Raw genomic sequence first — 25368 nt, 5'->3', positions numbered from 1 at the left:
CAAATGGATGCTTAAACCTTCTGATTCTAGATTTGCACCTTGAAAAGACATGGTTTGGATTCTTACTTTTAGAGACTCATGGAAAGGGTGCCTGCAATTCAGTCAGTACAAGAACCTGATGTGATCACTGAGCCACTGCACAAAGTGCCAGCAATGAACCACACAAGCTGGGTGTGAAACCAGTGAGATGGGAAACTGTTCAAAAGCTTTTGGATGCTGAGTGTGCTGTGGGGCTCTGTGCACTGCACCTCACACTGCCCTGCTGAAACCAGGGGCCCCTCTGGGATGCTGTGATGAGGAGCTCATGGAGCTGTGATTCTTGGGACACTTCTCTGCTGTCACCCCTGGTGTTGTGTCACTTGGTGTGGAGCAGTCTGTGGCTAGTTCCAGTTGCCAGGGGAAGGTGGCTCCCCTCCTCTTGCACCCACTGTTTTGCCACTGTGGAACCACTACAGCAGATTAATTCTCAGAAAACCCTTAGCTAATAGCTTTACATCAAGGATGAACCTGATCTTCCATTCTTGATAGCTCTAAAGGCAAAAGATCAGAGAAAAACACATCAATATTCCTGACTGTATTGATGTTTGGTTGTGCAAATATCTTTTATCTAATAGAAGGGGTCTTAGTTCCTCACCCTGAAGCTTTGTCAGCTGGGGAATTCAAACTTGCTATATACTCATTCACTAGGGGAACAGGTTTGGTTTCTTGGAGGGGAAGAATGGAAAATATTAAAATGAAAGATCATGACCTAGCAATGCCCCCTGGCTAACACTGTGCAAGGGGCAGAGAGAGTATCAAAGCAAAGACAGCAAAGCAAAGGCTTTCCTGTCCCACATGTGCAGACAAACTGCTGCTCAGGCTTTGCTCTGCCATCTGAGTGGAGAACAGGAGTTTAGTACTTAAAACCAAGGTTTAAAGGGGGGTTCATTAAGTTACTAATAAAAAAACCCAAACCCTGTAAAAATTCAGAGGAACTTGTCGCAGCATTGCCCAGGTATTTCTGGGATTCCACAATCATTACCTTGACTGTTACAAGCAGTGTCACTGTTATGTGGTGGGAGCAGGGGAAATTCTCCACACTGAGAGCCAAGGAGGTTTTCCAGACCTGCCTCTGTCTCATCCAAAAATAGACCAAAAACTCACAGTTCCAGAGCAAGGAGTCATGGCCCATTTACAGACCTGGGTTTCTGTCTCTGCTTGCTCAGCTGTCTGAGCCCTGGAGAGAAGGAGAGACTAGAAGCAAGTGAAGCAGCACTGGAGAAAAAAAACCTCAAGTGCAGAGCTCTGTTAGGGGAAACGTTCCTCTCTCTGGACTGTTCAACTCATACCAACCTGCTACATTTGGAGTTGAATAATAGGCAGATAACACATTTGAGGACCATAAAGTGAGTGGACTGGATGTGTATAAAAGTTGTAAAAAGCTCACTTTGCAACTGTAACAAAAAACAGTTTAAAGTTAATAGTTCCTCTAGTCACACACATGGTTTCACTTCTGGAGATTATCATGACTTGTATTTTAATTTGCTCTTCAATTTGTTTCTGGTCACTGATCCATGGAGGATGCTTGCTGCACCATATTTTGGCAGGAATTGGAGTGTGTGCATGGAAAGCAGAACTGGTAAAACATTATTTAAAATTGATCAGCATAACATGTATGGGTTTTTTTGGCAGCCAGCGTGGCTGATTGCAGCCTTCACTGACAAAAGACCCAGCCACAGAGACCACCTGACAGGACAAAAAAAACCAAGTGTGGGGTTCAGTTTTTCCTAGAAGAAGTTAATTTAGTCCAGCTTTTTATTAGAAGTTCTGCCTAATTTGCAAGGTGATTTTTTTGGGTGGCTTACAAGGAAGTTGAGACCTATTGATTTTCCACTGGTATGACCACTGTCAGCAGATATAAAAACCTTTGTGGCTGGGTCAGCAGTGCTTTTCTTTGCTGATCACTGGAAGGGGAACCATCCAGCATGCCAACAATTACCAGCTTCACCTTCATGCCCTAAGTTTTAGTTTTCACATTTTTCAGGTTCTGTGCTGCCTAGGTGTGTAGCTCTGAGCTTCATATTCAGTGTTAGTGAGTTCTCTTTGCAGGGTAGTTAGACAAAACAATGCTTGACACCAAGGACAAGCTTCAGGCCCAAAAAGTGTAAAAAATGAGGAACTGAAGACAGCAAACAAAGAGCATGGGACTTCATGGCCTGAAGCTGTAATTGGACAATTAACCCCAATATGTAAATGGGCCAAAATTTATAAAAGTGTGAAAACTTGTGACTGGGATCCAACTTGGTTCCATCCTGGGCATAGCCCTGGCTGGGCTCTTGTACTGCCCAAGGTGTATCCTTCTGAGGCCTTTTAATAAATACCTACTTTATTATTTTAGCTCTGTCTGGTCTCTGTGCATGTCAGCCTCCCTTAACAAGTCATTGTCCCTTTGTGTCTGTGAATGTGCCAGTGCCCACTGCAGAAGGCCTGAGGAGGCACCAGCAGGAGGGAGATGTTTAAGACCCCCTATACCCTAACCCATATGGGGGGCGAAGCGTTTCCCCTTCACAATTTTCCGTAACAACCTGCATGGAGCAAGCAAAGGGGCTGTTTCTAAATCCTGTTTGTGATAGACAGTAACATGCATGTGTGGTCAGGGGAGCATGCAAACTGCTTCCCAAAGGTGGGATTAATTTCAAGCCTTTGCAAGCTCAGAATTGCCTGGGGCTGTGTTGGTGGTGATGCTGGCTCCACCTCTGCCAGGGATGCCACTGTTCCCATGGCAACTCACCATCTCCCATTTCAATCCTCCCCTTCCCTTCCATTAGGCAAGATAATTCCCAGACACAGAGTAGGAAACAGTGTCCAGGTGTGGTGCAGTTTGCATTAACACTTGTTTAGGAGGAGGATGCCACTGGACACTTGCCCACTGCAGGTTTCCAGCCCACCCAGAGCTGCAGAGCATCATGAGAAAAAGCAAGACTGTGAAGCTTATGCACATTCAGGCCCTGGAAAAAGCATTGTCCATGCTCCATTAAGTTTATAGCAGCTGTATCTAGTCTTCAGAATCTTTCTGTTTCTTGCCAAGATGCTACACAGCGGTTACAGCTGTACAATGAGCCACCAGACCAAAAGCAAATGATCCCTGAGGCAAATCCACATTTCCCAGAATGCAGTGACCCAGGGCAAGACAGCCCTTCCTCATCCTGATATTGGAGGCTGCAAGAAGTAAATTAGTACCCTTAGTTTTTAAGAACAGACAGAAACATGAATAGAAATCCAAATTTAGAGGCCCCTTGCAAGCCCTGAACACAGGTCATGGGCAGTATGGCACTTGACAGCCCTGTGCAGTTTCCTTTGCACTTTTTCTGCTGAGAGATGACTTCAGGAGAAGGTCAAGCTAGCACAGAAATAGTCCAACAGGCTTATTTCTGCCAGGTCCTTTGTTGATTGTAACCAGTGCTTCCAGTGTCTGAGCTGTGTGCTCTCCTTTTCCCTGCAGTTGGCCATGGGCAGAGCGAGGGGGATCGCATGGTTGTCTCGGATTTCCACGTCTTCATCAGGGACAGCTTGCAGCACATTGATCTCATGAAGAAAGAGCACCCAGAGCTGCCCATTCTCATCCTGGGGCACTCCATGGTAAGCACCATCCCCTACCCCTGCCAGCAGCACCCAGGACATGTGTCATAGTCTGCTGCTGCTCATGTGGATGGCAGGAAATAACTCATTCCACAGCAGGAAAACAAAACTACAAGGGCTCTTCCCTTCCACTTCATTCACTGACTAATTTGCCAGCATGTTATAACCCCGAGATCTGCCTTGAGTAAAGACAGTCCTTAACTTTTCTACCCCCACCATGGCCCTAATTAGTGTCATTTGCAACAAGAAGCCTGCTTTTTAACACGACCATTCATTCCCTGGCTCTGTGTGAGTCTCACCAGCTCCCTGCAGCATTGGGCTTCCCCTTTCATTCTAACCAGTAACCAGGAGGTGAAGCCCTCCAAGGCTTTGTGAGCAGCATGGGGATGAAGCATGAAAATACCCTGTAGCCTCATTCTGTTAAACAACCTAACAGGAAAATGTACCAGGGATTAAGGCTGCAAAAACAAAGGCACTGATTTGGTGAACAGATCTGAAGCCTGATTCTGACAGCACGGGCCAAATCCCTTTATTCAAGCTAACAGTATTCCCACTGATGTCATTGATCTGCTCTCCCTGCCTTCCCGGAGGAGAGGAAAATGAATAAGTACTTTGGGATTCAGTCCATGCTCAGATAAATTAGTGTTCTTGCATAAGAAGGCATGGCATGCTCTGAAGGGCTCCCGTGCTCCAAAGCCACTGCAACAAGGAGCAATTTCCCAGTGAGCTCTTTGAGATGCTTCTCGCTGCTGCTCCATTTAACAAGCCCCTGGTTCTTCAGGAGGGTGGAAGTTCACCAAATATTTCCCCTGGCAACTAATCCTCTGCAAACTTTCCCAAGCAAGCCCACCGGATCCCTTCCATCTGCACCCTCACCATCAGTCCCTGTCCTCATGCCTGGCTGTCATTCAGCTCTGGGCCTTGGGCTGGGTGTTTGCTGCCAGGTGCTTGGCACAGCTCTGTGGGGCTGGAGGGGCTGGGGACACTGAGGGGGAGACTATTTAATTCCCATTAATTAGTGAAGATTTTCACGTGCCAGTGGCAGCATTGCTGTTGCCCAGGTTACCAGTGGCACAGCACGGAGCAAGCCCGGCTTCACAGCATCTTCCTGATGCAGCACAGTCTGCCAAGCTGGTAAACTCAACTGATTTTTCAAGTCCCACCTGAACTACCACTTCAGATATTTTCTTGTTACTTCTTAGTCCTGTTAAGTGAGGAGGACGCAAATCATCTCAGGGAGCTGATGGACATTGCATGGAGAGTTGAGGTCAGTGTGATGTGAGGGTTTATAGCATGAGAACAGAAACCAGATCTCTTCTCCCCGACAAAAAACAGACACTTCCAGTGCTTCTACTTGTCCAGCCTTCCTTGCTGACCACGCTGCACTCTCAGTGGGGCAGAAGTAATTGCTTGCTTGGACTAAAACTCTTCCAGTAACAGGATTACTATACAAACAAGATGTTGGCACCTGTATTAAGCTGTGGGCTGTTGTTTTGCATTGCAGGGGGGAGCCATCTCCATTCTGACAGCTAGTGAGCGACCCAGTGAGTTTTCAGGCATGCTGTTAATCTCTCCTTTAGTGGTAGCCAACCCAGAAGTCGCTACTCCCATCAAGGTAAGAGCAAACCCGCGTTGCACATGGTCACCTTGCTCTTCTGCAGCAGGAAAAGTGTTCAGACCTCTGCCTTGAAATGCAAAACCCTGCTGGGATCTGTGCCACCCAGATGCCACTCAATACTTTTCTTCTAACTGCCTCCCCCACAGTTCCACCTACTTTTCAGAGGGGAAGTGAATCCTGAACCTGTCCAGGAAAACCTGTTTAAGTAAGAGTTGGGTATTGGTGGTAGCAGACTGTGCTTTCTTCACCTCAGCCCATGGCAGCCCACACAGTGCTGTCCTTTCCCTTCCTCTCCTACAGCTTTCTTCCTGACTCATGCAGAGTCTGGTATAGTTGCAACACAGGCTGCTGGCTAAGTCAGGCCAGGGTTATTTTTGGCATTTGGGGGATGACCAATTTCTAGAACTCCTGAGTCCCAGAAATCCTTTATGAGCCTCAAAAGAGGCTTCCAGCTAAAGCATCACTGCCCTCCCTGCCCCCCATTTGGCTTGGCACCACAGCTGGTTCTTGTCCAGACCATCTCTTTTGGTTTGCATTTAGGCTTTATCCCCCTACCATTCACGCCTGCCCTCCAGAGCTGTTTCTGATCCACAATTGCATTGCCCAGTTTGCCCTTCCCCAGGGAAGTTCTGCACAGCAAGTGAGCCTCAGCTCTCTCCTTTTTGCATTTTTAAAAGAATAAACAAAATCCTAAAAGAAGCTAGAAGCAAAGGGAAGGAGCAGCTAAACCAGCAGGAAGGACAGAGCCTCTCATTCCCACAGGACTCTTTCCTTTATCCTTTCTCCTTAGAAACTTCTCCTAGGGCTAGCTTCTTGTTTTAATTTACTTCTAAGCTATTTTTCCTTTTTTTTCCTTCTGTGAGGAAGAAGACAGACTGCCTCAGCTTTCAGAATAATCCTGTCCCACTTTCTGCTGTAGCCAAAGGCATCTATGGAACTCACAAATCATTACAAGCACCAAAGAGTGCTTTCTAATCACCTCTTTTCCACTGAAAAAAATGCATTAAGACCTCTAGCCTTAAGATGCAGGACCCTGCTGAGATCTGAACCACCTGGATGCCAGTCAATATTTTCCTTCTAAGTGCTTTCCCATAGTCCTACCTAATTTTAAGAGGAGAAGTGAATCCTGAAGTCATCCAATGCAAGTAAACTTATTTAAATAGGAGTCAGAGTACCAAAGTCTGGTTTTAGGAGGCTGGATACTGATTCTTCATGGGTGAGGCTATATCTAGCATAAGTGTCCCATGAGCATCAGTGCCCCTGCTTTTTTTTACTTGGGAAAGCAAAAAAGAATAACTATCAAGTTGTTAATGACTATTAACTATTAAGAAAAAAATAATAAACAGTTTGAGAGAGACTCTTAGCCTTTTCTTTCTAATCAAGGAGAATGGAGAAAGATTGCTACAGATTTACCTTTGCTAGATGCTAAACCCTTTCTGAAACAAGGACTCACCAGTTCTGTGGGAACTAGCATTGCTGTAGTCTGGTTTGTTGCAGATCTGTACCACATGTTGCTTTATTTCCATGTAAGAAATAAATGCCATCATTTAGGTTGGAAATCCTGTTCTCTAACTGAAGTATTTTGGAGGTGTTTATACAGTCTCTTTCCTAGAAAGTTTCTCACATGCAGTATTACAAAAGCACAGTCAGTTTCTTTCTCTTTCAAATCTATTTCTACATCTCAAAACGGATAAAAAATTAATTATTCCTGAAATAGCTCTGCTCTGTCACACTCAGTTGAAATCATTTCAGGAGTTGAAGAGGTATTTGCAAGGGGAAGGACTGAAAACAAGCAGAGCATTCCTGCACAAGCCACATTCTCCCATAAAGCTGTGTGATTTTTTTTCCTCTGAGAGTCACAAAACATTTCATGGTGATTGTGCTTCTGAGGAACAAAGCCTCAGTTTTCCCTTGGAACTGGTAGGATTTCTCAGCCCTGGGCCATTTCCCAAGGACCACTGCATTCATCCCTTTGCTGGGGAGGTTTCCAGCTGAGTAAGAATTTACCTTGGCCTGAACAAACCAGGGCTCAAGACAACAATAACAGCGAGCCAGATGACACACTGGGCCCTTCAGACCCTCTTAGAAATACCTTCCCTGGCTGCTGAGCCAGCCCTGGCAGCAGCAGAAGCACAGAATATTTGCAGGCTCTGTGCAGGAAGATCAAATGCTGCTCTTTGCAGAAACAAATTTCACCAGTGCCCTATAAATCCTGTGTCCTTTGCTTCTGGTGGAAGCATCCAGTTGCAAATCCAGTAGAGTGAGAGGGATCTTGCTGCCTTCCCCCTTTTCTTCTCAACTGAGCTGGACAAAATTCAGCTCTGAATCTTTGCAGTTTCAAAGGCTGCAGAGACAGGAGTCACATAGGTGGCAAAGGGCAGAGCAGGGGTGAAAGAGCATCTCACACTACATTTCTGCTATTGAATGCTTTGCAATCAGGTGGGCAGGACAACCCCTTAGGAAATATTCCCTGGTGTTTAATCCTGTACTGACCCTCAGCCTATTGTTTAAGGACTCACTACACGACATTCTCTCTTTACCTTTTGTGTTTTCCATTTCACCTCTTGCTGATCTATTGCTTTCCAGCCTGACTGCACATCGTGTTGCTCACTGTCTTTCAGCCTGAATCTGCACCCAGTAACACTGAAAAGGACTTTTCCTAAGGTGTAATCAATCTGGAAGAAAGTACTATATTTAAACTTTTTTGTTTCTTTATTCCTTTATCCTGTCCAGTTTAGCAGAGTTGTTAGTCATCAGGTTCAGAGTCCATAATCCTGTCTAGGACATATGAAGATGCACAGCTCAAATCATCACTGCCTGGACTTAATATGAAATGAGAAAAACCCCATTCCTTCTTGGATCATCATAAGCTCATACCTGCATTGTTGTGTAGTAAAAATTAATTTTGCTGACACAATGTCATGGCCAGTGAGGGCTCAGTGTACTGGCAGTGACACTGGTTCCTACTCATACCTACCCCAAGGTACACACGTGTTCCCAAACCTGCTGTGACTCTGCACTGCTTTTCACTCCTGTATGACTTTGACTTCAACCTTGTGTTATTCCTCTAATATCATAATTAATCTATCATGTGTCATCTGTGATCTGAAGTGCCAGAGTGTGCTTCAGAAGTGATTAGGTGTCTGCAGAACAGAGGGCACAGGGGACAGCCTGCTCCCAGTGTTAGCTGTGAACACCACAGGGCCATAAACCAGGCCAATGAACACTAACTGTGAATTTTCTCACTTAAGGAGTGATCACTTAATTAAAGGCAGCTATCAAAGCTATCAAAAGATCAGAGCAGAACTCTGGTATCAACGTGCTTGTAGTGCTATTGAAATGAAAGATGTTACCCTTTCTTCCAGCAGCAGTTTCCAGCCTGGGCTGCTCAATGCTTTTGTGTGTTGTTCCCAGGAGACGTGTGAGCAATGGATTCCCTTAGCCAATGCATGCACACTTAGCTGTTGTTTATTTACAGGTTCCCTGGAGAATACACTTATCAAAACGAGTGCAGCCTAGGCAACTCTGCAAATGGCACCCAGTATCACTTGTGCACTGCAGCCTGAAATCAGAGCTGTGGCAGCAAGGAAAGGGCAATAAAACACCAAAACCCAGCCCTCTAAGAGTTGGAAATGACCTTTTCCTATGAAAGCACTGAACTGAGGCCTTTCAGAAATTAACTTAAGAATGAGGAAAAGGCACAGCACAATGAAGTTGTGCTGCTGCATGTGGACGGACAGCTGACGGCATTTCAGTCTAGCACACCCACTCCCTGCTCCCAGGAGCAGTTAAAACACTTTCCTCGTTAAGATAAATGTTTTATATATAGGACAGATCTTCCTCCAGAGTTAGCTGAGAATTCTCAACTATTTAACTCCTGTGCTGATTTCCATCAGCTCAGCATTTGGGCCTCTGTGGTCCCTCTCTTCCTCTAACTGGCTCTTTGACTTCTTCCTTTCCTCTCCCACAGGTTTTTGCAGCGAAAGTGCTCAACTTTGTGCTCCCAAACCTATCACTGGGATCAATAGATCCAAATGCAATTTCCAGGAACAAGAAAGAGGTGAGAACCTTAATGCCACTTTAAGTCACTGCACAGCTGGTATCTTGTCCTAGTCCTGCCATTTTTATTAAAAAAAAACAACTCACAAGTGTTTTGCTAAATCGGGAGGGCAGAACCTGTGCTGGTGCAGAAAGGTGACATATCTCTGAGGCCAGTGGAACTGACTGCTCACAGAAGGCTGAGGGAACCCAGCTGCTCTTCCTTGGGTACCAGAGTTGGCAGAGAGCTGCAGGTGCAGTGGGAAGCACGTGGGAGCCACGTCTTTGTCTCTGCTGCACCACCACCACTCGTTACAGCAGCAAAACCCAACTCGGGTACCGAGCACACTGCTAAAGTCAACTTTTCCACCTCTGCTCTTTGTGGTGAAAGCATGCAAAACTCTACATTCCTGGAGATTTGTTTTCCTGCTTCCAAACCAGGATCACATTGTGCCAGATGCATTCAAGCAGAGGAAAAGAGCATGCTTGAGCCAAAGTTCTCCTGGATCACACTCTGACTCTGCTACAGCCTTTCCAAACAAATGATAAATGCATGCTACACCCAAAAATAATGCTTCAAGCAGCTGTTGTAACACAGCTCCAGCCTCACCACCATTAATGTGTGTGGAACTGTCCAGGGTTGAGTTTTTCTAGTGCCACAATAGCCTGGGACTCGTCTTCCATTCACACTCACTCCTGTAATAACTGTGTCAGCCTATTCATGCCATCACTGCAGAAACAGGTGTAATTGCAACTGCTGCAACACCACCTAGGGAGGGTTTTTCCTTCTCACTGTTGTGGGAGGAGTGAAAGGAGAGTCACAAACTGTAAGGTGCTTAGGCTAGACCCAGAACTTGGTGCATTTCAGAAAGCACTTTTTTTTCTTCTTGAATTATAGAAAATAGCACTCAAGGGTGTCTCAAGCTTTGCTGGTGCAAAGTGGCCCCTTGTTCCTGTGCTCCCATGCCAGCTCACATCTCACTGACAGATGCTGTCATTTTCCCTGCATTTTCATGCACTGGTTCAGACCTTAACTAGGAATTAATAAATTGCCTTTCTCAGGGGAGGCAGCTCGACCAGCATTAGAATTGAAGCTGAAAAGATCAGAGACAAAGACAGTGCCAACATCTGTGTGAGTGCAGTGCATTAGGCCTTGGTATGTCCCACACCTTTGGCTCACCTATTCAGAAAACTGGACAGCAAAGAGTTTCCAGAACAGCCTCAAGGCCCAGGGTTGTTTCTTGGCACTACCAGAAGGGGTTTGGTTCCAATGACTTTTAGCTCACTTATCCTTGAACATAAGAACACAGAGCATAAGATTTCACTGTGTTGGAGGTGGATATAGATGCAAGGAGCTGAGGAAAAGAAGACAGGACTGGAGTGAGATCATGTACATCCGCTGATGCACCGTGTGACATATGCTCGAAAGTACCATATGAGGCTGCACAGAATAAATGCTTGGGAAGAGGGCTGACTCCAATCTAGCTGTAGAAACCTGTTCTTAATTACATTCAGCTGCCATAACTTGTTGCATGTAATTCAGAGAAAGAGTTTAAATTAGACAATTAATTCACTAAAATGACACAGAGGAAAGTTTTCACATCTACATTTGTATGTAGAGGATAAAAGCAATCAGGGCTCTGCAGGAGGAGAGGAATTGGAGAGCTGTATTCCCTACCTGAAGAGTGACCCTGCAATGAATGGGTCTTTGCCTGCTCCTGATTTGTTATGTGACACCTGAACTCTGCTGCAGCTGCCTTTAAAGGGGGTTTTAAATTTAAAACATTTAAGGATGTTTTAAATACACCTCCAAGAGCTGGATCCTCTGCTGGAAGATGCTACTGCTGCACTCAATAGCTTTGTAGGAGAAAAGTGATGATGTAGGGACATCCTGAATAATAATACATTTAGGGAAGTGTCAGAGAGCTCCTGAAATTGGCACACAGTATTGACTGAGCACTTCCGTGTTGTGGTGTGGAATCACCACAGCAACCACTGGACATACTTTATAATAATTGCTGTTGTGTTGTCTTTCTAACCACGTATTTGCTGCTGCTTTGTCTGTTCTGTGGTGCTTCAAGTCTCTAAAGCTTCCATGGAGCTCTGCTTCCTTGGAGCTCTGCTCTTTCCCTTTTCATGGAGCAAGGGAGAGCCTTTTGGAGGGATAAAGGTGTAGCTCTGCTTCATTAGAGCCTGCCTGTAATGGAGATGTCTCCAAATGAGATGCCCTGTGTGCTCTGCTGCCTTCTCTCCTATACCTGAGCACACAGCTGACATAGTAGCTGTGGGCAGTGATGTAAAGCACTTTCCTGACCCCCTTCAAACACCAGGTTTTGAGGCTCCAGGCACTTACTGAAGACAAGACAGCATTTTGGTCCTCTGGTGCCTCTAAGCACACTCCACCCTCCTTTTGGATTCAAGACGCTCATATTTAAAGCACACTATGTGCTGGAAACATCCATTATTTATATGTTACACATACACTCCTGCCAGACCAGCTTTCTATTCACTAGAAATATTTTTGGGACAACATCCAAGATTTCCTAATGAGTTTGTGTTCCCAGAAAGCTGTCTTCAGGGCGTGGGGACCGAAATACAGAATGATAGAGAGATATTTGTTTGATGTTTGCTGTATCAAACACAAGAGAGAAAAAAGAGAGCAAGAAGCAACCTTGAAAACCAGTCCTGTTATTCCAAGGAGGAATGACATCACAGTGGCAGGAATCTCTTTACCCCACTAGTCTTTGTTTGCTGCTGTTGACTTAGTGGAATGGCCCCCCTGACTTAAGCCTTGTTCTGCCAAGTCCACATGGGCTGAGGCTGCAAGAGGACGTGCAGACCTCTAAACAGGTTGATGCCATGCAGCAGCCTGATGGTTGCTTCTGTCTCAGAATTACATAAAGATAAAAAGAGCTGTTGTGAGAGACCCTGGAGAGCCTTTGCCTGACAGTGTCTGGAAGCATTCCCTGGCTCTCCTGGGATCACCTTCTGTTCTTGCCCCCTGTCTCTCAGCTTGGTGCAGCAACAACAGTGTTGGGCTTGCAGGGTTTGCAGATTGAAGCCTGAAAAATAAAAAGCCCATTCCCTGTCTTTCCTCCTTCCCCAGAGAACTGCTCCTTGGCACTCACCCCATGCACTGAGCATTAACTCTGACAAGGATTCCTGTTCATTGATTAGGAACAGGATACTGCCCCTGCAATGCTGATCATTTTGGGGTGGGACTGGGTTTGGTTTTTTTTTTTCTCCTGCCATCATCTACACAAAAATATCTGTTGGCTGCTCAATAGCTAAAAAATCTCCATTCTTTCAGACGAGAAAGAAAGAAACCCTTCAGGTCATTCTTCTAGAATTTATGGGGCTGGGGCTCTTTTACTCCCTGGGAAGGGACCTTCTGTCAATCCATCCACTCATCCCTCCTGAATTCCCCCTGCAAAATCTCTTATTTATTACATTCAATTAAAAAAACAAACAAACAAACCCACCAACTGGAACAATAAAACAATAGTAAACTCACCCATCTCAAAACTGTGTTGCATTAGCACAGTACTGTGAGATAGGTCCAGATTAGGCTGAAGTCAATTGCTAAGCAGCCAATGCAACACAGTGGTTTTGCTCAAAAAGCTGATGAAAAGTCAGCATGTTTGGCTGAGCACATCAGGGTAGAGCCAGCTGCCAACAGGAGAGTGAGCTGCACCACACCAGGTGCTTGGTGTTCTGAAAGCCAAAGCTGAACGGTTTCCACAAGCACATCCACAAGGGAACAATTTCTTCTAAACACAGAACTTCTTGCCCTGTAGGAAGGACTTTGGAGAGCAGGGAAGGTACAGCTGAAGAGTGTAGGGATGAAAGATGCAGATGGAGGTTTCTGCACCAACAAGCTGGTTGGGCTCAGGGATGGTCCATGCAGGGCCAAAAGGACTGTGAGCTGTTCAGTCTGCTTCCCAAGGCCATGAGCAGAAGCAGAGGATGTTTACCATGCCCCAATGTCTTAACCACAGTCTCATCTTTGCAGTTGCCTCTTACAAGCAGTTTTCCAGACCCTCAGCAAGGACATAGTTCTTTGAAAAGGAGATACCATGTGTAACATCCTAATATGATGAACTGTGATGATTATCTTGGTCTCCCTGCCAAAAATTACCCCTCACTTCAGAGCAGACATAATCTTGCACAGAGCCCAAAATACAGCAATGGCCTTAATCAAATCCTAGAAACACCCACCACTTCCAAGGATCCCTAAGTGAGTTCTATGACAACTTGAATTTTTCAGTCCAACTCCAACACAGAGTGGAGTGGCTGTACAGCTGTCCCTCCCTGGACCATCCTCAGTGCTATGGGTGGGACTGAATGGTGTCAGCCATTAACAGTCCCAAATTTCCCCTCACATCTTTCTCTAGCTGCATGTAGGGATAGGAACCATGGATTCCAGCAGTGGGAGATGGTGGGGACTGGAAGAAAGAAAGTGATAGGGAAAGATTTGTGAGCACCAGAGTGCCTCACTGCCACCTCCCTTTCCAGTGCTTTGTGCTCTAGCACATTGGAGATGACAACAGGGGAAACTGGCTTCAAACCCTCTGGCAAGTGAATGCATCCAGATGGGAAAGCCCCACCATGTGCTGTTCTGCCACCCTGAGAATCTCATCTCACAGGGAATTGAAGACAGAATCCACCCCTAAACCTTTCTGTCTGTACTGTCCTCCAGTGCCTGCCATGGCTGCATGTCCTTGGTGGCCTGCTGGGTCACCTCCTACCCATGGCCCCCCCAGGGCAGGCACAGGCAGAAGCAAAAGGACCACCAGTAAATGCCTTCAAGGTAGAATTTGAACAGACCTCACTGCCTGTGAGGAGAGGAGGAGACTGTTTTCAGCTAACCTATAAATAACCATCATTTCTAAAAACATCTGCCAGGGTTGGGAGAAATGGGAGGCTGTGCCAGAGACCAGCCCATAATCAAAGCATTCTGGCAAATATTGCCATAGTGGGGTCTGTGTGGGCCGTCTCCACATACAGTATACAAATATTTACTGTAGATTTGCCTGCTGCAGTATCTAGTCCTTCCTAGCAACTTTCTGCACCAGCTCTTGAGCATTTTTATTCCCTCACAATCTGGCTGAGCAAGTTATTGACTGCTTTTTTTTGCCTACCTCCTAACACCATCTTGTCTGTCACACTTTGCAGCCAGAGATGATCCCTTGGCTTTGCAGTCACAGTCACTTGTCCGTGGGTGTAGGTCATGGTCACCACCCCGAGACAGGGAAAGAGAACATTTGAGCCCTCAGCAGAGAGAATAATGGTCTGGAGAACATCAGCTTTCAAATAACCCAGTCTGAAGAACCCTCTGTAGAAGAGATATCACATTGGAATGACAGAAGGGCACAGCAGAGGAGAAAAATGCAGGCAGGTGCCCCGTGGGAATGCTCTTTGTCCAACACTGGCTGTTTCCCTGCAGGAGCTCCTTTCAAAGAGCTCTAGCTTGAATATTTTCTAGTGGTGTAAGAGAGAAACATGCAGCAAAGAGCATGCCAGGTTGTGTGAGCAGTGCTAGTAAGCCACAGGAGCTCACCTTGACTCGGATGGCTGGATGTCCTGAGAGAGCAGGGAATGGCTGTGCAAGCCAAGGGAACACTCTTCACTGCCAGGCTGATCTGCTTTTGCTCATATGCATGAAATATTGCTAATCTTAACTTACCTCTTTCTCCCTGCCAGATGGAGTCTTACACCTCTGATCCCCTGGTCTACCACGGAGGCATGAAGGTCTCCTTTGTCATCCAGCTGATGAATGCCATTGCCAGAATCGAGCGAGCCCTGCCCAAGCTGACTTTGCCCATCCTGGTGCTCCACGGCTCTTCTGACAAGCTCTGTGATATCAGGGGCTCCTATTTACTGATGGACACGGTGCAGAGTCAGGACAAAACACTCAAGGTCATCTTGCTTTCTTGGTTGTTAGGAGATGATGCTGTCAGTGCTGGCCTGAGCATGAGTGACTGAGAGGGGCAGGAGCCTGCTGACCTGCAGAGAGAGCTGATGGCTGGGGAGGCTGGGCAGGTGAAACCCCTCTCACCAGGAGTAACCCAGCCCAGCCCTCCCTGGGCTCAGCCCTCCCTGGGCTCAGCATGGGGCCTTTCACCAGCCAGGCTGGGGCAGGGCACGGTGGGCAATGCCCCTTTGCTGGCTCTGTGCCTGGAGGGTGGCTTGGGCATGAAGCAGCTTGGTGTGGAAGTAGAGCAAGGCTCAGAAGCAGGTAAAGTGTTGACCCAAAAAGCTGCTCTGAACAATGCCAGCTGCGTGAGCACCAGCCTTACCTCATGTCCCAGCGTGTAAAGGTGCAGGAAGGTCTTTCCAAAATGCTGGACAACAAAAGCCACTTCACATCTGCTCATTTCAAGAGAACCACAGCTGATTAACCAATTGTTAGCACATGAATAAACCTGAAAGAGAAACTGGGAGACCAAGGGAAAGCTTTTGTCATCAGAAAAATAACTGGATAGTCTGAGCATAAAAGGAGTAAAATTGCACAAGGCATGATGGGAACATCCCCCATTGTCCTTTACATTCCAAGGGCATGATAAGTATTTCCTCCTCCTTAGTGGGATAAGAAGCAATAAATGTATGGGGCTGGGTCATGCATTATGTTCCTGAAGGGCAGCAGGGTGCTCTGGTACCCACAGATGTCAGGCAGCAATGCCAACACCTTCCTGCTTGGGTGAGGGCCAGCACCACCAGTGGCATCTCCTCGATTTCATAACCTGGTACATCTCAGAAAAAAACTGACAAGTTGTGGGCAGGACGTGTTGGACCTGTGGGTGTTGACGAGAGGGGACTGAAGGCTGTTCTGTTCATGCAGTTTTATTTTTTCTGTGCTAATCTCTACTTCTCCCTGGTTGCAGGTGTATGAGGAAGCCTATCATGCCCTCCACAAAGAGCTGCCTGAGGTCTCTACCTCTGTCTTCACAGAAATACTGACATGGATTGGCCAGAAGGTCTCAGCAGCTGGGGAAACCAGCCATACTTAAGAGCAATTGCATTTGCAGCCCTTACTGGGTTTTTCTGGGAATAGATGTTTTTCTTACTAGAAATCTCTTGGGAAAAGATCTGACATGGAGGGATTATTGGGATATTTTACCACACACAGCATAAGGGAGGGTGGGGGGAGAGGCACAGGGTGGGGCATTATTTGCTGATATAAATGACCACTGCCCTAATCTGAAGAAGAATGGATAGTCCTGGGATGCCCCCCACCCACCAAACTTTCTCCACAGCTTCCCCTTCTCTGCTTTCACTGTGGTGGCTGGGGTGTGTTTATACTGCAATAACTATTGGTATGTACAAGAAATCAGTATCTTCCACTTCATGGTCTTGATGCCAGGTGCATCTCCTGTCCCCACCACCCAGTACCTTAAAAACCCTGGTCCTTGAGAGGAGAGCACTAACAAAGGTGCTGGGTGATGAGGAGAGGCTAGAGATGGAGTTGACAGCTCCCTGGAGGTGAAAGGCTGATTTTCAGGATCAGGCCCCTTTGGATACTACCTTTTTTAGCAGACCAGGCCAGGGGAGAGCACAGAGATGCCTCCCCCACCACCCTGCACGTCCTCTGCAAGTTTGCACTCGGGGAAAGCATGTTGAACAGTGCTTTGATTTTCATCACCTGAGCAGGATCCCAGAGGGGAGAGAAGGAAGGTGGAATCAAACCCACTTAGCACATTCAATTCCCATGCTTTTCCCCATGTCAAACCCTATCTCCTCTGCAAGATTAACTATTCTGTAAATATTCCTAGGGACAAGGGTTTTTCCTTCCTTCTTTCCTTTTTTTTTAAATCTCCTTATTTTTTCTTTTGGAATTAATCACTTGTGCTACTGAAACTGAAAAAGCAAAGTTATAAGAGAATATAGTAATATAATATATTATATATATATAGAGGTGGCTGGAAGCTGGGAAAGAATTGGGAGAAGAGTAAAGGAGTTAATCATTCCTTCTCTTGGCAAGGAACAATGTTGTCCTACCAGGATCTGGTCCTCTCACCATAACTTTACAGTCATAATCTGTTGTTTTCCTTCATCAGTTGGAAAATGTCCTGAAAACAATGCTAGAGAGAAGTGCAGAGCATCTGGTGGGTGGGGAGTAGCAGTGGGTGTCCTCATGGTCCACTGGTTTAGCAGGAGAGCCCCAGTGTGAGCAGAGATCCTGTCCAAGCTCATCCCAGTCTCCTCCTCACCAGCACTGGGGTAGGTCACTGAGGGGCTGAGCTCAGCCCTTTAGGACATGTGGGAGCTGAAGGCAGAGTGTGACCATCCACCCAAGCTCTCCCTTGCTCTGCTGGGGCATCCCCAGACCCTGCTGTACAGGTGCTGTGGAGCAGCCTGTGGTGCAGGTAAACCAGATCCTAGAGCTGCCTGAGTCTCTGCTAGCAGGAGGGTGAGAGGAAAGAGTTTAGACCCTGGATGAGAGCAGAGACATTATACTGACACAGTAAAAGCTGCGTAAGTGATGACATAGAGTGGCCAATTTACCCAGTGTGATGGCCCTCATCATGAATACACTTCTTGGCACTCTCCAAAGGGAAGGGGTTTAACCTGCACCTCTCCCTCTGGGTTTTGCAAGAAGAGAATGCAAATGTTGCACTATGAGAGAGTGGGGCATCTCCCCCAGTGACAAACCAGCCCTCACTGCCTTCCCTGGCAGCAGCAAGAAGCACTGCTGTGGTTGAGCTGCTGCCCCAGGGCTGGGTCCCTTCTCTGACAAGCAGGGGTGTCACCCACCTCTCCTCCCTTTGGAAGCAGTTCTAGCAAGGTTCAGGAAAGGGACCTCTGTGCAATAACAGAACCAGGGCTCAGCCCCATTCAGTCCCAGCAGCATGCATGAATGAAAGATGTGTGGATGCAGATTGTGTCCTTGTAGTTGCCCTAAGGGGCCCAAGTCAGGGAAGCTCTTTTATACAGGTTGATTCAGGCACTTTGGCATTTGTATTTTCTTGTCTCTAAAGAGAGGAATGAGCTGTAGCTCTCCCAGAAACGCCAGCTTTTTATTGAAATATAATTCCAGTGCAATTGGCTGTTCTCAGCAGCCCCTGCTGAACCTCTGGTGACACTTACTCTGGGAAGGAGCAATGCTTCCCATCTTCCAGCAGCCTGTCTGCAGGCAACTTCTGTTGCCTGAGCAAGCTCCCTCCTGGCCAGATGCTGCTAGAGAAAGACAGCAAGAAGAGAAACATTAGAGCAGTGATAAATCTCACCTGCTTCTCCAGCTGGAAGGGGAAGCAAGTGGGTGTGATCCAGAGGTGACAGACGTTGCGGGGGTAGTAGCAAGATGATGACTTAAGGATAGGATTTTTGAAAGCACTTTTCTTGAGGAAGTCAGGAGGAGTAAATCAATGCCCACATTCTTTACATCCTTTCCAAAGTGACAAGCACTTTGCAGGAGGGGAGAGGGAAGTGACCCTTCAGCAGAAAGGTCGGAGTCCGTTCTCTCCCTCCAACCTGGCTTCAGGCAGAGGAAAGTCCATTGTCAGTGCCTTTGCTAAAATGTGTCCTTTCACCCAAGAAACATCTGCAGTTGAACAGAACTAAAGGGAAACTAATTACATTGATCTGGGAAAGACTTGTCCTTCTGTCTATAGCTAAGCTCAGCAGTGGCACATGGCCTGGGGAGGCCGTGTTTGAAAAAAAATAATTCACAAAACCTACAAAGAACAACAACAACAAAAAAGCCAAATGACCCCAAAGCCATGGCACAGCAGCAGGTATTGCCACCCTCAGCCAGTTTTCTGAAGAGCTACCTTCTGAGGCAATGAACACAGGGAAACCTATCCAAAAGAATATCCAAAAGAAGCTGGGCACTGCCTGCTGACCCCACGGACCCCTGGGCTGGCTGCTGAGCAGAGAGGGGCCACAGCTCCTTGGCAGGTGGGGAAATGAGTGCAGAGGGAAGGAGCCAGGAACAAAGCAGCCTGGGCCAGGTGAGACACTGCTCTGCACATTTCAGCTCTCTGTGCTGCTGCTGATCCCTCTCCCTGCCTGTGAGCTCCTTTCTACTGACCCAGTTAGGTTTCACAAGCCCCGGAGGAATTCTTCTTTGGCTGACCAGATTAGCAATGAGCAGAGCAGCTGCTGAGGGAAATGTAATTACACTCTATTTCCAACTGGCAGGTACCACTTGCAGGGAGCACAGCCAGCCTTACGAATGTTGCTGTGCAGAGCCACACGAGAGTCTGCTCTGCCTTGGAGAACAGGTGGCACTCGTGACTGAGCAATAGCAACGTGTAACTAGTGTATATATCACCACCTGTAGCACTGAGAGGCCATTTCCCACTGCCTAACCCATCATGTTTTCTATTTAGCCTGTCCTTTTTATACCACTCACCTTAGCACACTGCCAGCACAAACCCCTTGGGATTACATTTCCTTTCACAAGTTATTCCTGAGGTTGTCTCTCTTGTTCTGTTGTGTTCCAGTTCAATAAAATACATTATATATATATATACATATATAAAAACATATATACATACACATGTATTTTCAGTGGAAAAATCATATACAAGTTTAGGATTCTTAAAGGAATACAATGTATATTGCAACTAATAATAAAGTTATGTTTTCTGAACAGAGTGTGTCTGAGGGCATCATTGGTGACCATTCCAAAGTGCTTCCCACACCCCAGATTAAACAGCAGTGTGGAGCTGGTGGAGGACAATCAGTAACAGGCAAACTGCTTCAACATCTAGTTCCCATGCTTTTAGAATCCCATTAAAATATGATGTTAGTCCTGAATCAAACCCAATTCCAACAGAAATTACACCTTGGCCAGGAGAAACTGCTGATTAAATCCTGCATTTTGTCCCCAGCTGTGAGTGCAGATCAGGCTGGGGAGTGGCTTTGATGCTCTCAGGCAGTGCCCAGATGCTCTAAGAGCTCCCAGTCCATCCAGAGCTGGGGATGGTGCTGTCAGAGTGCCCCACAATGCAGAAATGTCCTCCCTGCCCAGAGAGCAGGGCTGGGACAAAGAGCAGCCACGAGGTGCTCTCCTGCTCTCCTCTCCATGCACATTTCAGGACATGTCACTGGCTTGTGAGGGCTCCCCAGACACTCACACTCCAAACCACATGATGAGTGCTGCAGCAGGGGACAGACAGGACCCTGCTCTCGTGCCAGGCCTCTGGCCAGAGTCATTGGCAGCACCAGACCCAACCTGCAACCTTCATCAACTCATTTCCTCTTCCCTATGCCTCAACTAAACCAAGAGAATAGCATTTTCCTTCAGCAGCCCTGTGCAGGCTCTGTCTGATCACACCCCAGCTCACCCAAGCTCTGGCCAAGGGCTCTGATGTCCTGATAACAGAGCTGGGGCTTTTCACCAAGCCAGCAGGCACACCATGCTCATAAGGAACATCATTAGTAACAACATTTGCTTTAATTCTGGCAAGTCCACAGCTCTTTATTCTGATATTTTGGTGGTTTGTTAAGCTCATCACAGTTTTGAGGGCCACTGGAGGGCACACACCATGGTGCTGGGGACTGAGCACAGGAGGGAGGGGACAGTCCTTCACAAGGCTGGGAGCAGAGCACAAAGGAGCTTTTTTGGAAGTGCACTTCTCCCAGTGTCACCACCTGATGGCTGGCGAGCTGTCACAGCCATAGGTGGCCTTCCTGTTTTTAGCCTGTGCTCCTATTCTGATCCTGAGAGTCTGCAGGAACCCTGAAGCTTTTGCCTTTTTCCCTTCCCTCAGCCTGTGCCCAGCCTTGTGTTATCCAAGGCTGGCTCTGGGGGTAGCTACAAGGTGAGGATCAGCCAATGAATGGTAAAGCAGGAGCCAGAGCAGGACCAGGGTGAGGGGGAGAGCTCTTTTGGAGGTTTTTGCAGTCAGCCTGGCAAGGACAGCCAGCCTGCATCACCACTGGGACATAAGACAAGAGGTGTCACAGTCACAGTGCAGCAGGGACAATGCCTCTGTCAGAGTTCTGGCACCACACAGCCCAGCACCCAGGCCAGGCTCAGGCTCTGGGAGCAGGCAAAGGCTGCAGCTCCAGTGAGTGGGGAAGAATTTAAATTCAGAGCTGCTCAGCATGTAATCCCCAGTGTTTCACTCCCATTTGCTGCTGGTTAAGCAGCAGAGGAGGGAGAAGTGAGGCTGCAACCCACTGCAGAGCTGCTGCTGGGGGTGAGCAGGGACTCACACCTCTCTATCTACCGCTGTCCCTGCCCAGCTTTGGGCAGAATTTCATCACAGGAAAAGGAAGATGGAACTGAAGGGTTGTGAATGTGCCACCACACCACCAGAGACCAGCGGTGCCACTCATGCTGCAGCCTGACCACTTGCAAAAACCACTCCTGCTCACCCGGCCTCTCAGGAGTGGCGGGGAAGGCTGATCAGTCATTTACCCTTCTCTCCATATGAGCACTTCTCCTTTGCACACAGAAACAGGGCCATGCTCTCCCAGCTTATCCATCTGGGATGCTCTCTTTCTCCCTCTGATGGGGAAGCTGCTGATGTGGAGCTGCCACTGCCTTCCTGCTGCTCTCCAAACAGCTGCCTTATTAAGCAAAACTGCCACGATTGTGAGCAAACACTGCAGAACCCACACCTCCCAACAGGCACAAGCCAAACAACCAGCCTTCCCATGGCCACCACTCCTCAGGAGGGAGTGACACAGGATTAATTTCCCTTCTCTCTGGAGGAAACTCTTCAGTGTATGGAAACATTCCAGGAATTTAGATGAAAAACAATTCCTAAGAGATCAATTAAGACTTTGGATATAATTCATGATATGTGCTATCCAAAGGAAACTTGGCAAAGAAAGCTACTTGGCCTGGGGGGGAGCTGATGGGAGGGCAAGATGTCAAGCATGGAAAACACTTGTCTTCTAAGAAAACACACAGAGACAAGAATGGCAGAGGGGAAGCAATGGCAGTTCAGGGACAAAGGACAAGTGGTACCTTAGGAAGGTTCATGACCAAAGGCAGGCAAACCTCTGCCAGAGCACAGTAAACCCTGGCATGAGACAGAGCCCCAGGAAGAGCTCGGCTTTCCAGACCTCCCAAAGTCAGCAGCCTTTGTGTCAGCATCTTGTCTTCATTTACATAAAAAAACATGCAGTGACAACACCAGCAAAGCTCTCTGCAGGCTGACACAGTGAACCCTGGAGCAGATTTTTTTAGCAAATAAACAACCCAGGCTCCCCATACAGAGTGAAATTTAAAAATCAGTTTTTCCCTCTGGCTGGACTGCAGGGTCAGCCTCATGCTGAAATGACAGCAGTGAGCCATTCTCCTGCACAGGGCAGCCCTTGTCTTTGTCACATCAAAAGCTTCCAGGGTTCACCCTGTGCACTTTTAACACCAAATCCTCTCCTCCCATGCTGAGCTTATGTACCTCCCATGCTGAGGCTAGTCTGTGCCAAAACCCAGCCCTGGGGCACTCGTGTGACTGCTGAGTCCTGCATCCCCAGTAAAGGCCAGACTCTGCACAGGAGCTCCCTCACTGCAGTACCACGAGCATTGTGGTCAGCAGAGCAAGAACTGGCCCCTTGTGTGCTTCCAGACTGGAAAAGGTCACAAATTCAGGAAACAAGAAACACCATCCCCCTGCCCCCAGCAAGAGAGGGAGCAGTCACCCCAGGAGCAGCATGGCTACAGCCAGCACCTTGAACAGCTTGGAAGATGCTGTGCCCCACTGGCACTCAGAGAAGCAGCACAGCAGAAAACAACTCATCTGAAGCATTCAGAAGAGCCTTTGGAAAGGGAAGGAGATTGAATTTGCCACCAGCAAACTTCTTTTGAAAACTCCTGGATAATTTTTAGTTTTAGATCCATGGAGAAAAGGCATGGAAGGAACTCTAGAGAACAGATTGCTGGCTCCTGTTACAGAAGCAAGCTTAATAAAATTAACAGAAATATTGGTAGTTCTGCTATACTGTGCCAAGAATGTGTTAGAATAAAACCTGAGCAGACAGAAGAGATACATCAGCTTAGCCTTGATATGAAAGATCAGCCTTCATCTCCTAAAGCACATCCAGGGAGCAGCAACTAACACACCAGCTTGCCTTCCCCCAAGAGCAGCTCTCTGCACAGCCTGCCTCACACAGTTCATCCCTGTCACAGTCTTGTACAAATAGTACTGGGACGGCCCTGGCTCACAAGGAAGTTATAAAATAAAGAGGGAGGCATTTTTCCTTACTGAAGTTTTAATGACACCACAGTGCCACACAGACCAGCTTGGTTTCATCCACAGGAAAGCTACATCAAGTTCTTTTGGACCAAATCTACCCTTCCCTGAGCTCATGAACAGAAGCATCTGACCACACCACAGCACTCCCTTCACCTCCTTTTCCTAATCCAACATGCCAAAGCAACAGCCTTGCCTTCTGCCATGCCAGCAAACAGAGCAGCCAGGCTGCTGCTGTCATGAGCGAGCAAATCTCACTTTCTAATCCTGCTCTTTCCCCTTGAGCTTGCTCTGCTGGTAACAGGAGGAGGAAGAAGAAAGCTCTCACACTCATTTTCAGAACTTATTTTGGGAACTGGCAGCCAGACCCTTGGGACTGGAGCTAGTTGTTTGCATGGTACTGATTCTCTTCCAAGGTTTTCTTTAATCTGCTGAAATGCCCTTCAAAGCTTGCCCTGCACTTTTATGTTTATAAAGTGAACCACAACCAGGAAAAGCAAAGGGCATGTGCATGCTTGTCCCCTTTTCCCCAGATGCTGATCACATGTAATCTTCAAGTTCACAGCTTGACTTTGGCTTCAGGATCCACATGTCCATAGCTGCACCCAATGGGGCTGCTCCTCCCTAATTAAGTGCCCCTCTGCAGCCCTTGCCTTGATTATTGCCAATAACCCACCCCCAACTTCAAACCTAAACCTTGAAACCATTTGCAGCCTAAAAAAAGGGTTCTCTGTCCTTCTCCCTCAGCACTTCCTCAAGGCAGGCAGCAACCCCAGCAGAGCCAATACCTTATTCAAAACAGGCCCTGACTATAATACATGGTTTTGCTGGTGTGGCCTCTCAATAACTTTGTTTAGTCAAAATCTATTTTAGCTTAGAAGATAAAACAAAAAACTTCTCCTCAGCACATCCACCCCCTGTGAGCAGAGAACCAAGCCAAGCCAAGGTTTCCTGTCACCAGCTGTAGCCAGGATCACTCATCCCTGGGAGCTGAGCACAGCCACATTCCAGCTCTCAAACCCATGATGGGCTTTGCCAGGCTGCCACAGCAAGAGGAAAACAATGTCACCCTGAGCAGACGAGTCTGTCAGTGCACACTGACTGTGAACTGCTGTGTGGGAAGTGCCATCTCCAGTTTGACCATGACTGTATAACATGAACAGGTCAAACCTCTTGCAGAGGCTCATCCTTTACTCTCACAGCACAATGCTGCTCCTTGTGTGCACTGTTTTGTTGAGGCCCAAAAAGCTGATTAAGCCTTGAACTTTTCCTAGCACTCCCTTCAACAGCATTAGTCATTCAGATGTCATTAGTGTCTCCTGTCTGAAAACTGCATGTTCCTCCACAGAGCAACAGGGACAAGATGGATGCTTGTTCCCTGAATGTCAGTCATGCTCTGAAGCCAACAGACAGCTCAGCTTTACCCACAAAATTGTAGTCACCCAGGCATACAAGAAAGCAGACAAGAAAACAGGTGCCTGTGTCCTCAGAGAGGAAGGACTGCCCAGGCACTCCAGCAGAGTCCCACAGGCTTCCTACTGGAGTGCACTGAACAAGTCAGAGTAGTACAAAGGCTGAAAAATCTCCATCCTTGGATATAATGGACAGTCATCAATGACAGGGGCACAAGATGACAAGAAGAAAGGGAAAGACAACTTACCTGTTAGCCACAGCCCACAGCAATTTTCTGAGACAAACATCCCCTCCCTGACAAGCAACCATGGCAGTGAGCAACCTGTGCCATGGTGCTGCTAAAGAAAGGGAATAATCTTTGAGAAAGGAGACAGTAAAATCGAGTTAGTGCTTTACTCACCTGCTCATCAGGACTGTACACACTGCTTGGAAGCCACACAGTGCAGAGCCAGTCCTTGGCATGGGTAAGGTAAAATGAAGGAGCCCACAGAGCCCTTTCAAAACTAAAGCCATGCTGATGTTGTCAGT

The 25368-nt window shown here is 47.3% G+C and overlaps 1 protein-coding gene across 2 annotated transcripts in view; it reads left to right on the top strand.

Annotated features, from left to right (window-relative positions):
• MGLL (monoglyceride lipase) overlaps window positions 1-19868 on the top strand; it is a 61940-nt gene extending 42072 nt beyond the window's left edge. For both annotated transcript variants that reach the window (XM_033071416.2, XM_033071415.1), the window contains exons 4-8: window positions 3482-3618; window positions 5123-5233; window positions 9207-9296; window positions 14978-15193; window positions 16159-19868. In XM_033071416.2, the coding sequence (XP_032927307.1) occupies window positions 3482-3618; window positions 5123-5233; window positions 9207-9296; window positions 14978-15193; window positions 16159-16284 (680 nt within the window). In that variant the 3' untranslated portion in view covers window positions 16285-19868. The remainder of the gene's footprint in view (window positions 1-3481; window positions 3619-5122; window positions 5234-9206; window positions 9297-14977; window positions 15194-16158) is intronic.
• The last annotated feature ends 5500 nt before the right edge of the window (window positions 19869-25368 follow it).

The sequence above is a fragment of the Catharus ustulatus genome, chromosome 13, assembly GCF_009819885.2.
Source record: "Catharus ustulatus isolate bCatUst1 chromosome 13, bCatUst1.pri.v2, whole genome shotgun sequence".
In the NCBI taxonomy this organism is placed as follows: Eukaryota; Metazoa; Chordata; class Aves; order Passeriformes; family Turdidae; genus Catharus; species Catharus ustulatus.
This window is presented reverse-complemented; position numbering and strand designations above follow the sequence as displayed.